The sequence below is a fragment of the Ornithorhynchus anatinus genome, chromosome 14 (assembly GCF_004115215.2).
Source record: "Ornithorhynchus anatinus isolate Pmale09 chromosome 14, mOrnAna1.pri.v4, whole genome shotgun sequence".
NCBI classification, from domain to species: domain Eukaryota; kingdom Metazoa; phylum Chordata; class Mammalia; order Monotremata; family Ornithorhynchidae; genus Ornithorhynchus; species Ornithorhynchus anatinus.
In genome coordinates this window covers 8458040-8472865 of record NC_041741.1, presented here as the reverse complement: position 1 = coordinate 8472865, position 14826 = coordinate 8458040, and the positions used below count along the sequence as shown (strand labels likewise).

The window sequence follows — 14826 nt, the reverse complement described above, 5'->3', positions numbered from 1 at the left end:
AAAAACGGGTATGTTAAAGCCCTTGATTTAGAACAACAGCAGGGGCCAAGAAGTTGGGTTCTCACCATACCGACCAGAGATCGAGTCGCCTGCAAGGGAACACTGAGGGTTCAAAGAGATCTAGTGGACAGCTATTATCTGCTAGGACAATAGCGAGTCTAAATTATTTTAACTGTGCCTCCACGGCCGCCACGGAAAATGGACTCCGACCAGCTCTAGCTTCCAAGAAAAAAAGTAAATCATGTCCAAATTGGGTCTAGGCAATAACAGGTAGAGGGGTTTAAAGAAGATAGGTATGTTGTGTTGACTGGCTGGGAGTACTGCACCAGTAAAAGTTCAAAAATGATAACATGGGGGATGATTTTCTCATGTTTTGATGGCTAAATTTAAATCCACAGGCCCCTGTGGGACAAAAGCAACGTAACCTAGCACATAATGATGATATTAACCAAAGCCCAAGAAAAGTTAGTAGCTGGTATTCCGACACATAGCTTCCTTGCAGGAAACCATCAGTTTAAGGGCTAGTTGACACACAAAAAATAGAGATCTTAATACAGTAGACTTGGGTGTGTTTCATCAGAAAGGAGCCAGACAATTAGTTCTAGGAGGACCCACTAGCCCATGATTTACAGCAGGTAGATGAGTAACTGAAAGAGTGACAAATTGAATCTTACCTCGCCATGGTAGATCAGAATCTGGAAGAAGGTGTCCATGAGAAGAATGCGGTCTGCAAGGATACTGCTGCTGTCAAGAAGAACCGGCTAGAGTGAGGGGGGAAAAGAGAATAAATAATTTTGTCAGAACCCCCAGAAACAATCTTCTAGGACTGCTTTAAATTTTTTGGTATTATGGACAGCTACATTCATTCTACACATTTATCTAATTACCTTAGTTTGTTTAAAAAAAATCAAAATGAAGATACCAAAAAAGGAGTAACAAGGGATTTTAAAACAGTTATAGCGAGGTAAATGGTCACTAACTGTACTTCAGCTCATGAAATTCCATGGTGAATTTTTCTGTAAATATTCTCTTGACAGAGACTAAAATATAAACACCACTCTTTTTCCAAGTCTTGTGGCTAGGATAGCATTAACATATGCATAGTATCTTTTACATTACAGTCCATATGTTTTCTTTCATTACTTTTTAAGAGTGGGGCAAACACTTTGGAAGGACCACACCTAAGGAAAAAGTATGAGTAAGTATTCAACTTGGAATTAATCAGACACTTTCACTCCTATTATTCTACAAAAACTTAACAATGCACTAGTAAAGTGAGATTAAGTCCTTAAAAAGGACGGTAGCACAAGAAACCACAATTAAATTTAAAAATGATTTCTCTTCAGAAGAATAGTTTATTTGCAAAAAGGGCAACCCTAATTTCAAAGTGATACCAAAAATAAAAAATCCCCAACCCATGACAAATACAAAGCTATTAAGTATATGTACATGTAAACCTCCCAAACATTACCACTTTTTTCTGTGGTTCTTGTTTTAAATGGAACCTGCTATATGAGAAGGAAATGTGAGCTACTTAGTTACTCCTCTTTGTTTTTTTTTACGGTAAACAACATCCATACATTTACCACACCATTTAAAAATGTTCTTCTTACCTCTGGAGGTCCGCTAAAAGAATAAGCGTAGAGAATCGGTTGAATCATAATTAATGACTGGGTTAGATCTTGCCTCATGAAATGATGGCGGTAATATGAGCTCTCATCAGGGCTGTTGTTAAAAACTTGCAGGAAGGAAGATCTTCTTAAATGGAACATAAACTGCAAGAGAAGAAATACATATAATACATATAATTATATCTCAAGAAATATTCCAAAGGTTAAAAAGTGCCTCAACACATAACAAGGGCATTAACTTTCCAATAAACCAACACAAAAGAAATCAGTATCAGAGGTTGTTTTCCCCTCAGTAATTAATCTGACAAATTCTTGCCTTACGAAAAACAAAAACAGAACCACTCAGTATATTTAGCAACTGGTAATGTAAATTTGGGATTATCCAGAGCCTCCTTCCGGCCTACTTGACTTCCTTTTGGCCTCCCACTGCTCATTCACATCACCCCAACAGAAGAAGATGGGGACAAAACAAAAGAAGGTGCAGTTTCAACTGTTCAAGAAGCCTGATAAGAGCTGTGGAATTTGGGTACCATGAATTTAATTAAAGATTAAGTGTGGATCTGAATGCTATCCCATTTATTATAAGTATTCGAGAGTTAGAAAACGTTTTTTACCAACCCAGAAGGCCTAAAGGGTTTCTTGCAATGGATAAAATTTACCTTTAAAATCTAATTTTTGACTTCTACAATGTCTATTCTGTTATTTACTGTTGTAAAAAGATTAATGCAACAAAATCTCTAAAGACAACTAATTCTACACCATTCCAAGCAAAACCCAATGGAAAAAAATCCTCTGAAGAAACATTTCCTAGTCTTATAACATATTTCTGGTGGCTAAGCACTGCCAAATTCCCTTTTTTAGAGAGGGTAAAACACACAAGAGGTATTCACCAGGGGTCCCTAACTGGTTATATACAAAGTATACTCACCTGAGGGTACAGAGAAAAAGTTTCCGAAAATCTAAAGGAACTCGGATCATCTTTGTGATACTCTCCAAATTTCTGACACTGCATGGAAATGAAATTTAAATTAGTGTAGTTGACATGATCCAGGTGCCTTGCCCCCTTTTCACAGCATTAACTGAAACAAAATCTTCTTTAAATAGTGACGCTAAAGTCGTGTTTTCATATTTTGGCTCATTCTTTGAGCTTCATGGGCCAACCTAAATGGTGGAAGGTTGTTTGGAAGATCTTGGACGCATTCCTGCCCTCTCTGCAGGAGTGCCTCCTTCTCTGTGTTGAAAAGGGTCCCATCTGTTGTTCTGTAGAATGTTTGGGGCCATATGGCTTCCTTAATGATGAGTACAAGTTTCTAGTTCAGTGGCAGTCGACATATTCTTGGACCTTTTCATGTTTCACATTCCACGACGGGTGTTATGGAACAGCAGTAGAGCCCAGCAAGTAAAGTACATTGTTAAGGTGAGGAAAATAACTGCCACAAAATACTGCTACAGTTTTAAAATAATTTTTCCCCACCTTTTTGCAACTCACTTGAGAACTGATATTAGTTACTTGTAACTAACACATTAATTACTCTAATATAACTTGTCTGCTATGTGACCTTGGACAAGTCACAACTTCTCTGTGCTTCAGTTACCCCATCTGTAAAGTGGGGATTAAGACTGTGAGCCCCATATGGGGCATGGACTGTGTCCAAACTGATTAGCTTGTATCTCCTTCAGTGGTTAACACAGTGCCTAGCACATACTACGCACTGAACAAATACCATAAAAGAAAAAACAAAAAAAAGGCACCCATTCCCAAAGCAAGTTTTCCAGGATTTAGAGTTGAATGAATTTGACTATCATTCTGCTTAATTTGATTCAGGGATCTAAGAAAAAACAAAAAAACAACATTACTTTTCTATAGAACTTAACTTTGTTTTCATACCATCAGCATTTCCAGTACCTTTCCATGGTACTGAGGGAAAAAAAACTGAAAAAGTCTAACCATTGCTCCTCACCAACTTCATTATCATTCTCGGAATAATAGGTTAGGAATTATTTTAGTTGCTTGACATACTTTGAGAAGGCAATTATTCACCAATCATTGAGAATACTACTTTCCCAAGTACTTAGCACAGTGCTCTGCACACAGTACATATTAGCAAACTCTCTAATTCTGGGAAACTCATGGTCTTGCTTCTTACCAGCCGAATGAGCTGTCTGTCCAGCCACCGAAGCACATCGGGACCTTCTTCTGTCTCTGCCCTGTACACTGCCAGCCTGGCCATAAGGATGGCAGCAGCCTCCTGATCAAAGGAAGCAGCAATGTTTTGGATCTGTGTTTGAGCATCTGCCCAGCTGAAGACAAAGAGGAAACACCATTGTATCATTGCTTTCACCCTGTTGACAGCGGTTCACCTTAATTTTAGTCAAATAGTAGGAATGAAAGTGTCGCTTGAGTAATGCCACCATCACTCTTCTATCGTCTTTTACCTGAAGAGTTTTATAATGTAAAAAAAACACCCCCTAAAAACTTTCAATTTAGCACTGTCGTCTAAAATGTTTTTGGGTGCATTTTGAAATTGTAGTCAGACTTCCTCTTATAGGCTAAAAATCCTTGTTGGGGAGTTAGAGTAAGCAAAAAATGGCACTTTTTCCCAAAAATTTGAGTCCAAAGCTTGAAAAATATTAATTTCCACAACCTGCCAAATTAACAATTATTGAGGTACACGTTCACAGATTCCTGATAAGTCCGTTCAACTTACTTGCCAGAAAAACAGGTTGAAAAAATGTAATGCTTTAACAATTCTTGGTAAAATAATTAAAGTTTTAATATTATTTTTATTTTATTTCCTCTCTCTTCAAGCAACCTCAGTTTACTCTTTTCACTGAATTTTACAGACTATGTTACTGTCCCTCTCCACTGATGTGTTATGTGGTACCTGGACGCAAATAAACTTCTCCTTTCCATTTCTGCTTTGTTTTCATAAGAATCTATGTTAGCAGGGGAACTTAATGACATCTGTGATCTCTTAATCAAATGAAAAGGGGAGCACGAGAAAGGAAATGGGAATCGCTAGAAGGAAAGGGCAGGGCAATTAAAGCTTGGTGATCCAAATCCAACTTCTGAAGGCCTAATATATTTTTCATGGTTCAAATTCCTCAAAGGCAGAGGTTGTGTCTTTCACTTTTACTCTACTCTTCTGATCTGCACAGAGTGGGTGCCCAATAAATATTACTGATTTATCCCAACATTTGTGGTTTAGTTTTACCACAGTTTTTTTAAAAAATGTGTTTTTTTTTAAAGAGGGAGGGAGGTTTGAGATTGTATCTGGAAATATAGAATCAGTTTCCACTGATCATGGTTACAGCAAAAGTGTATAACTGATGAGGCTTGGATGAAGTGACATTTCTTTGAGACTTTAGTTTCACATTTTGCCTTGGTTCTGATTTAGCAAATATGCTCATCACTGGGGATGAATTTTGATGTGCCTAGCAAAATACCCCAGTCTATAAATCAGTCAAAATAACAATCGAAAAGATTAATTCTTCAAGAAGCTACTTGGAGGTACTGTAGATGGCCTTGAGCATTTTCACCATCTGCTGAATGATAATAAAATCAAAAACAGAAGGTCCTGGGAAAATTTAGGAGGATTCTCTGTGGATTAAGCTATCACTATTTATAAGTAGAAGCCTAGTCAAGGAGGTCACACCACTGTTTATGCAGAGAAACCAGAATGAATAGCTTCCTTTTTAAGGAAAATCCTCCTGATTGATGCCCAAAAGTTCAAATCAGCCCCAGGGTGACCTGAGTCTTATAAAACTCGGACATACTGATAGCCATTCTAAGTACATGAAAAATCACCTGATAGATTATTTAAGATTTGAGGTGGACATCAGGTTCTAGTCCATTAACCAACTGATATTTTCCTAGGACTGGGAGATGTAGTGAATTAAGACAATAAAGATTTATATTATTTACATTAGTATTTATACTGATTGAGAAGCACTGCTATAAATGACACCAGTGCACAATGCAACAGTAAAGGCTCTTGAAATTAAATTCGTAAAGACAACTTACTTCCTGGCCACTGTGGTAACTCTGATCCGTCTCTGCCCGCTTGAATGCTGGTACTGGGTTACAAACTGTATTGCTCCACGTCCTCCTTGAGGGATTGGAGCATTGTGCTACAGAAAAACAGCAAAATGGAGAAAAGGTATTTTTATGCTCATCACAGTTCCTACCACTACCCTTTTTCAAAAATAAAATCGACTAGGTTTTGTAACCTGAGTGGACTTTATGGGGATGTAGAGCAAAGGAATGGAGGCAGGTTAGAAGAGGAAAGCAAGTAAAGCGAAGGGGGAAGGTAACAAGACTGGAGAAGTGGCATAATATTTATATAAGTCAAAAAAGAAAGCGTAGGAATAGGGATCGAGTAAAGGAAAAGGACTTGGGAAAAAATAAAGATGACTAAGTTGGTGTCAAAGGGAAAGCAGCAATAAAGTGGTAAACTTTTCAAAAGGAAAATTACCCAAATGTGCATAGGGAAAACTGAATGTTTGGGGATGCCCTTGCAGACAGCATTAACATTCTGGGGGCTATGCTCCACTAGCTCTACCTCCCAATCCATCTTGAACAGGGGAAGGGGGCTAGTTTACAGGAGGGCCGAAATTTTCAAAACTTGAAGAATGTTGTTAAAGAAAACATTTCCCCTCCATCGGAATGCTGAGGTCCATTGCAAAGACCCCTCCCTGAACTCCCCCCTCCCCCCTCACTATCTTTTGGGGAGCAGCCCTGTCCAGCTGAAGCAAGGCAAGTAGAAGGCACAGCTAAGAGTGCCATGCAACCGTGACAAATCCCCTTCCAGGGAGCCCCTGAAAGACACAACTTCCCCATTCTTTTTCCACACCAAGCAGGGTTGGGGGTGAAACCCAGGCCTGTTGGACCAGGGAAAGCAAAAAGCTCAACGGCAGCACACCTAGGCATTCTACCCACCTGGAAGGTTGTGACTGTTGGTGTTCCAACTGTTCTGCCACAGCTCTGAAAACAGTTCCCTTGGCTGTAACACAGTTCTTATTGGTCTAACTCTTGTTCTTGTTTTCTTATATCGCATGCAGTTTTTAACATTTCAATCTTGCCTCATATGTCTGTAGCTAATTCCCCCTTCTTATTCTCAGATTGTGAGCCCCCTGTAAACTAGGACCTATGGCTGGATTATCCTTGCACTCTTTCCCAGAGTAAGCTCTGCATTCAGAAGGCACTCAGTAAATACTATTGAAAGAATAAAACCTGATGTTTCCTAACTGAGGGTGGTAGAAGAGTTCAGTGTTCTCTATGAAGTAATAAACTACACACAAATTTCTAGCTGAACGCTGAAAGATACTCTAAATCTTCCTCCATAACACAGGAAAATAAATACCAATGGGACGGGATCTATATTAGCTATTATTTTGATGGTAATTAAAAATACTCTTAGCCATACCTGATTCACCACCTCAAAATACAGGGCCAAAGTTGTATTGGGATTTAGTCCACATATCTTCCATTGGCAAGTGCCGCCTGTTCCTATCTCCTACAACAGCAACATAATGAATTGAAGTTTGTTAACACAAGTACAACTGCCACTGTTTCTCATTAACTTCTAAGAAACCACCCTCCAAAATTTATAGGAAATGAAAACAGGCTTATTTCACATTTAATAATAAGAATCCTATAGATTCCATTATTTTATCCAGTGATATAAAAATACTGTTATTCCCCTAAAATAAAATACCTCATTTTTTATGTAAATTACAGTGCTGACAGTTTATTTAAAGTATTCCTTCCAAAGACCTACCATTTAAGAAATGTTAAAAAGTTAATCAAATTAAGCGATTTAAGCAAATTAAAGTAAAGCAGGATAAAATATTTTACTGTTTTTAACTGTGTGAAGATTTATCCATCTAACACAATACAAATCTAAAATTTACAGCTCAATTTTGATTTCTACAGGAACTCAACTTTCTTTGTGCATTTTCCTAGGTCCTTTGCTTCCTCTCATCCTTCCTACTAACGCTTGCTTTTAGTCATTTCATAAGCATCTCCACCATAAAGTGTAGGAGGAAAATGAAAGGAAGTGAACATCAAAATTTGTCACTATAATTACTTGTTACCATTTTCAAACAATAAGCTGGGAAAAAGAAAAGGCTGAAATTCTTTTCTAAAACTATATTTTTAGGTTACCAGTAAACCAAATATTCCTCTTATACACTGCTTCAGTTAATCAAGAATAGTTGCGTCCCCTATATCGTATAACCAAAGTTGACTTACATTTTCTGACACGCAGGGTCCTTTAGAATTGAGTGACACACAGGGTCCAATCGCTCCTGAAATTTTTATTTCCCTTGATGTCTGGAAAAAAAAAAATCCTGAATTGTTCAAATAGTTCAAAAAATAAGGCCTCTGTCAGACTTTAGTTTAAGGAGATAGTCCACTTTTCACTTCAACTTCAATAATCAGAGTAATATCTTAATATTCAGTATGCTTGCTGAATGATTTGTAAAATCACTGCATTTAACTAATTTCTTTTACTCTGGTTAATCTTAGAGAAAGTGTGCCACACTAATGGGTTCAATATTATACAAACCATCCACCTTTAAACATTTATTGCAAACCCATAATAAAGAAAAAAATGTCATTTATTGTGGATTCCTCAAAATTTTGTTAACCTGAAACTTTTAAGCTGTTATAACTGAATCTAAAATAATATACTTGCATTAAAATACAGTGGATTGAAAGATGTGGTTATGTGTTACTACATTCAAAATTTTAGGAAATTCTGTTATTCTCGCTTAGTCTTGCTATGCTATGCAACATCAAGATATGAGCTTGGCTCTGAATATTTTGAAAAACAATATGATAAAACCATTTTGGTACTATCAGGAGAGTCAAAATATTCTTGAGCAGATCATTGAGAAATTTCTCTTTCTTTTATTTCCTCTTCCCTCATTCCACCCCTTCTCTAAACAGAAAGGTGGTTCTATTTCTTTTCACTTTACCTGGACTAGATCTGAGAGACCTGGCCAGAATTCTAGTGTTTTCCTACTATGAGACAAAATAATTTATAGAATAATTTATAGATTTGAATGACATATTGCTGCATCGTCACCTGGATATTTTATTTATTTTTTAACCATTATTCACTGCTATTATTTAACCATTATAAATCATCACAAATATGAGTGTAACCATTTCGTTTTCTGAATTTGAGGGACTACTAATCTGTGAGGGAATTCAGCAAAGTAATACGTTCTTTAAATATGTGTTCTTTAAATTTCAGTCTTACCTTTATTTCTAATGTGCCTCCAAATCCCATTTTGAATTGTCCTTGCCCATCTTTAGTAAACACTCTTTGGAAAGTTTGTTTGAATAAGGAAGTATTGAAAGAATCTCCCATTACCATGTATCCTCTGCATGAAAAGACCAAAAAACAATTCATGAAACACTGAATGTGTGCAAAGGCTCAATGAAATCATAAAAATGCAGGTTGGGTCTCAACTACTTTTAAAGGAAAATAACTAATTTTTTTCCTAATCTCATCTTTCTCTGATATGGTTTTTAATATCTATTCACCGAATGGGTATCCAAGGATATATCTGAATACCCAGTGGGCTTCCCACCACAGATAGTCTCATTTCCTAAAAGAATAAAAGCTTCAGTTGTAGCCATCATGCAAGGCTTTATAAATCAGTTTGTACATGCCTATCGTCTGAAGCATGTACGGTAGGCCCAACTAAGTTTTTTAGAAAATTGAAATTAGAACATCCATAAACTCCTATAAAAGTATTCTCAAATAGCACTTTCACCAATGGCAAATATAACTCACTCATTTCATGACAGGTTCATTCAATAGTATTTATTGAGCGCTTACTATGTGCAGAGCACTGTACTAAGCGCTTGGGATGAACAAGTCGGCAACAGGTTAAAAGTAGGACCCCAAATCAAAAACTTCAGAGACATACCCAGTGAGGTTAGGACAACATTTCATCTCCAGAAGACCGGTCTGATCCAATGCACATGCATAAATGTCGATAACATGACCAGTTGTAGCTGCCCGATTAGCCAGTGCTTCAAAATGCTGTAATGCAGTGTTTTAAAAAGTAAATTCCAACACCACCACCATGTAAAATTGGTCCTACCACAAATCTTGCCTAACATCCTGATTAGACTTCAAATAGACTGTGGCTGAACAGAAAAGCTAAGCAAATTTTAGAGATCTGGAAATCACTCAGAGCTGTGGTTTTTGGGCTATCAACAGTCAAACAATCAGAAATTTAAAATGGTGACACGTTTACATTCCCACTTCCCTGGGTCTAATGATCTCTTCAGATTTACTTAAAAGAAGAAACTGAGGTTGTAAGAGAGACAAATTCAAATACAGATTCAAAACCTGAAGTTTTTCCCCTTCTCGTATGTCAGTTTTAGAGAAGCAAATGCTGCAGAAAATGATGAAGGCTTGAAGACTCTCTATGAAAATAATATGGCCCATTTAATTGCTTCTCTATTATCCTCATTTTCCCCATTCTGGTATCAAAGAGGTAGACCAAAAGTTATTTTACTGTCACCATAACCCCAACGCCAACCTGAAGTGTGTTTCTAATACCTGTTTCAGCTAGAGTGAGATTAGGTAATGTTCTTCTGACAACGGGTGCCTGGTGGGTTCGGCAAGCCACGTCATCTAAGAAACTGCTTGTGCTCATGGATATATGCATGGGGTTAGAGTAACCCAAGGTCTCCTTCAAGGAAGTCCTGGATTTATACACATTCTTGTGCTAACAAAAAATACTTCAAACAAATGTTTTAAAAGTATAGGTACATACAGGGCAGAAAACATATCAGAAGCTGACAGGACCCGAATCGGAATATCCGATTCCCATTTAAACAGTAAGATGAATATGCAACTACCACTACCACTAGCAGCTCTTTCCCATTCAATGAATTATTTCACGGGAATCTAAGATGACAAAATCTTGTTGAAACCTACTCCCCACCCTAAGTAAATCTTCCTCATCAGACTTTAATGCAAATACAAAACATTCTCAACAAGTCAGAGATCCATTTCAACTCTCAAGACCCAAAACAGATGTAGTATGTTACCTCTAATGGTAACAGAAATATGAAATTTGACCTCAGCTATTTCTTTCAGAAGTGAAGATGCCACCCACAGCAATTTTAGCTTAGTGGGCAACTACTCTTAGCAGATGTAGTTACAGAGAATCGAAAGCAAGTTATACCAATTCACTAGTAGCAATCCTCTCTGGAAATGCTGCTTCTAGTGAAGGTAACAAGAAGCTGTGACACTACCAGAATCCTCTACCTCTGGACCATAATTTCTCCAGACTCTGGTACACCTTTCCTCTTCTGGTCTGTTGGTCTTTCCATCTAATACTGTGGCTTTCCAGAGTCTCAGTTCTCTCCTCTATGCTTTTTAGAGCCTCCAAGGTAGACCTACCCAAGCCATCTTCTTAATAGTTTCCCCCAGCCCATCTGTCTCTGACAAGCTGGTGATTTCTGGGTGGTGTTGGAGGCTGCTTCTTGGACATATTTTATTTCTGACCTGGTCTCTGGCTTAAATACTCTTGTCTTGAAGACTGGATAAAATACTCTGATGTAGCAGAACACATTCTACTTAATCCTTGACTGACACTGTTCCAGTTTAACTATGCTGTCTCCAAGTCATCCTTTGTTCATATCTGACTGTATCCAACCAGGTGTCTCTTTATGTCAGACTCCCCCAGCAACATATAATGTTTGGGCTTAATGAATACAGCAAGTGATCATGTTGATTCTCTAGGTATCAGGATACAGGTCACAGTCCAAAAATATCATTTTGACTTACCTTAGTTCCCTTTTTAACAAATTTAGCATTGTCCTTTTCAATGTCATGCCAAGACCTTATGGGGGTCTTCAGCTCATCACCAACCACCATTCCAGGTCCCTGAGTAGAGGGACCACCTATGAACATCATGATGCGGGCACCTGTGTTAGGGAAAGTGCACTGTGGGAGAAAACAACATGTCAAAAAAACAGTTTGGAACAATCACCCATTGTAGAACATATTTTTCAAAACCCTGGAGAAAATCCTTAAAAAAAAGCCTTAACATACTGACCCATATGATCCCCAAAAATTGAATTTTTAAAAAAAAAACCTGAAAGAACAAAGGCAACCTTAAAATTCAGGCTGCCAATATAAAAATCTAGTTCCTGTGAATAAAGATTCTTTCTTTAATTACTCCTTTCCTAAGAGGAGAGTTGTACAGAATGAGATTTGGTAATAACCATTACCTCAAGGAGTCCTACTGCAATGGAAAGAGCCACCCCAGAGGAACGCAGAGGTCTCTTCCCCTGGGGAACAGGCCAAGGATCCCGCTGCAGTTCTCCCAAGAGGTCTGTAAGATTCATGTCTATTTTCTGAACTGGTTGTAGAAATCTGCAAAACAAAATGACCTGAAATTAGGGAGCTTACATTTTCTTCTCCCTTCAAGTAAATGACCTACCTTCTAAAACTGAAAAGAATGGCATCTAGCATTCAAGCCTCAAATATGCTAAACTGTAGGTACCTTGAGGGCAGGAATTATGCCTACTAACTCTATTGTACTCCCTCATGTGTTTAATACAGTGCCCTGCACGCAGTAAACACTCAACAAATATAATTGATTGATGTGATAAACACTGGCACAACGCATTTAGGGGTTAGAGGGCTCTCTCCCTCAGTCTTCAACCTGGACTCTCTCATCTCTCAGTTACTCTCAGTTACTGCAACTCTCTCCCCACTCTGGTCAATTTCCTCTCCCCACTACTTTCCCTTACCCTAGTCCCCTTCTTCCCCTTTCCTTCTCTCTAGTTGAGGGGGCAGGTCCTTTCCCAGCTCCTGCATGTGGGCTGGGATTGCATCTACCAGGCCTTGGCCTGTGTCTGTGTCCCTGAAAGGGAGTGAAGGCTTGCCCTCTAAAAGTGAGAATGGGTGGTATTTCTACCCCAGCCCCAGCAAGACCTGACCAGAAAACTGAAGAGTGATTCTAGAGAAGTTCCAGTGAACACCAGAAGATGAGATATCATGAAATCAACATATACATAAATTTGGTGCTGGCATATTTAATTTATCTAAATGACTTTCCCATTGCTTTTTGCTATCTTTCACAGCACTGACAGAGCTGACAGCCTCCTCTTCTACTATCACATACTGCTTTGAATAGAAAGACTCCAAGTTCACCTATGAAGTGCCCATTCTCTTGAACACGTTTTGAACAATGTTGGGGGATGACCGACCATCGTACGCTTTAAAATAACCAAGCAGAAAATACTTTTCCTTGGACCACTTGGAAAACTATATTAATTTAGCAGGGCTGATTATCAGAAATCCCTGCCTGAGCACCAGGAGTTTGACCTGTCAACATCCATCCAACTTGGGGAAGTGTCAAGGAGGAGAATTTGAAGGGCCCAACAGAGACCCTGGCCCCCTTTCCAGCAAGAGCCCAACTAAACCAGATTCCCTCCAACTCTTAGGGCTCTTCCTTCTCCTCTTCCTCTTCTCCCAAGCTTCCATCACAGGTGCTATCGCGCCACTGCACCTCCCAATTCTATCACATTTTCCCTGCTACCCCAAGGATTTAGTAGGATCCCTTACACTAGAATTGTACAAATGTAATGTCTCCTGTAATAAATCTCAGGCCTAAATGTTTCATCTCTCCTTGGGTGTTTGTAGCCAGCCTTCTCCCCACTCTTTTTTCCCCTAGATGGGTCCAATTTTCACCCCTGTATTTTCCCAGGTCTTTGTACACTAGGCACCTAGAAAGTGCTACTAAGTATGAATACACAAAAGCACAGCCTATGGACACATTTCCCTTTTGAATTTCTGTCACCACTTCAGATTCACTAAATTCAGGTTTTACATGTAAATAATTTTTATTCCACGCTTCACCCAAATTCACAAAATTACCTGTTGGAAGGAGGTGGTTGCTGTACTTGGGGTCCCCGTGCTGCCTGAGTGACGGGGACTTTTGACAGCCCCAACATTTCCTGTGAAGAGAACCTTTATTTAGTCTACATTCACTTAAAGAGGCTCAACAGCATGTGAAGTGCACTCTTTAAAATGGTGTTCTCAAAACTTTGACATCTTGAAAAATCACTGCCTTCTAAAAGATCACAATTAACAAGAAAATACTCAACACACTTCCTCCAAGATAAACCTGAGTGCCCTGCAGAAGCTTGCTTCATACATAAAACATGAAATGGCAATGTGCCGAGATCTTACTTGCACCATTAAAAAAGATTAAATTTTAAGAGGTCATGTTTACAGGTTTACTGGTGAAATGGAAAGCAAAGAGGCAAAAGGAAGCAACCCCAAAGTAAATTCTAAAGAAAACAATTAATTTTCAAAAGATATGTTTTTTAAAAAACCAAAGGTGGAGAGAAAAGGTGGAGAAAAAATGGGGGAAAAAAAGCATATTTTAGCTATTAATCTGGCTTCTCCATGGGAATTTTTTTTTAACTGCACAAAAAGTGATGGGGAAAATAACCTGGAAGAGAAGTACTCTACTAGGGAGATTACCAGCAGGAGCTCCCAGTGGGCAGAAACTGTCAGTCAGTCAGCAGGAGACCTATCAGCACCTCCACACCCTGGGGGAGATTAGATATACTCAGTGATTCTGGGTGGGGGAGACCTAAGGGATTCCCAGGGGTGTCTTAGCTTCGTTGAAACTGGGAGCCCAACAACTCATCAGGCAGCTGGAAGGATTGTGATTACAGCCCCACACTGGAAATTGAACTGGAATGCACTCTAGAGCTTTTCTCCACATTTACATTCATTAAAACCTTTATGTGGAAATTAGGGTTGAGATTTTGCCTTCAAGTTTGCCTGGGTGCATACACCATTCAAACGGATGATCTGAATAAAGATTGCTGAGCAGTGGTAACATGCTGCACCACATATCATTACCCCAGTTCAGCTGGACAGGAAGGTACCATTCCCAATCTTCAGAAGCCTGGTTAGCTCCGAAGGACCAGGACTATGCCAAGAACACAGGGGTCCAGAGCGGTCCGAGGTGGATCTGTCCCGTTTCCCACCTGAAGCCCCTTAGGAGGCCATGTTAGCTGAGGAGCCCCCCAGGCTGTGGGTCAACCCCAAAAGGAAGAGAAGACAGTGGTTCAATGTGCCACTCCTCAGAGCTAAATGGAGGTAGCCCCACAAAAGGAGGCTTCAGAAGAGTCCTG

At 39.0% G+C, this 14826-nt stretch overlaps 1 protein-coding gene across 4 annotated transcripts in view; it reads right to left on the bottom strand.

The window, feature by feature from the left end:
* The window catches only part of SEC23A (SEC23 homolog A, COPII coat complex component), a 40198-nt gene that overhangs the window by 4529 nt on the left and 20843 nt on the right, over positions 1-14826 (bottom strand). For all 4 annotated transcript variants that reach the window (XM_001512968.6, XM_029078702.2, XM_039914010.1 and 1 more), the window contains 12 exons: positions 13553-13632; positions 11899-12043; positions 11453-11611; positions 9576-9691; positions 8900-9023; positions 7885-7965; positions 7058-7147; positions 5656-5762; positions 3779-3932; positions 2560-2637; positions 1614-1775; positions 675-761 (listed from right to left, as the gene is read on the bottom strand). In XM_001512968.6, coding sequence (XP_001513018.1) covers positions 675-761; positions 1614-1775; positions 2560-2637; positions 3779-3932; positions 5656-5762; positions 7058-7147; positions 7885-7965; positions 8900-9023; positions 9576-9691; positions 11453-11611; positions 11899-12043; positions 13553-13632 — 1383 coding nt within the window. The remainder of the gene's footprint in view (positions 1-674; positions 762-1613; positions 1776-2559; positions 2638-3778; positions 3933-5655; positions 5763-7057; positions 7148-7884; positions 7966-8899; positions 9024-9575; positions 9692-11452; positions 11612-11898; positions 12044-13552; positions 13633-14826) is intronic.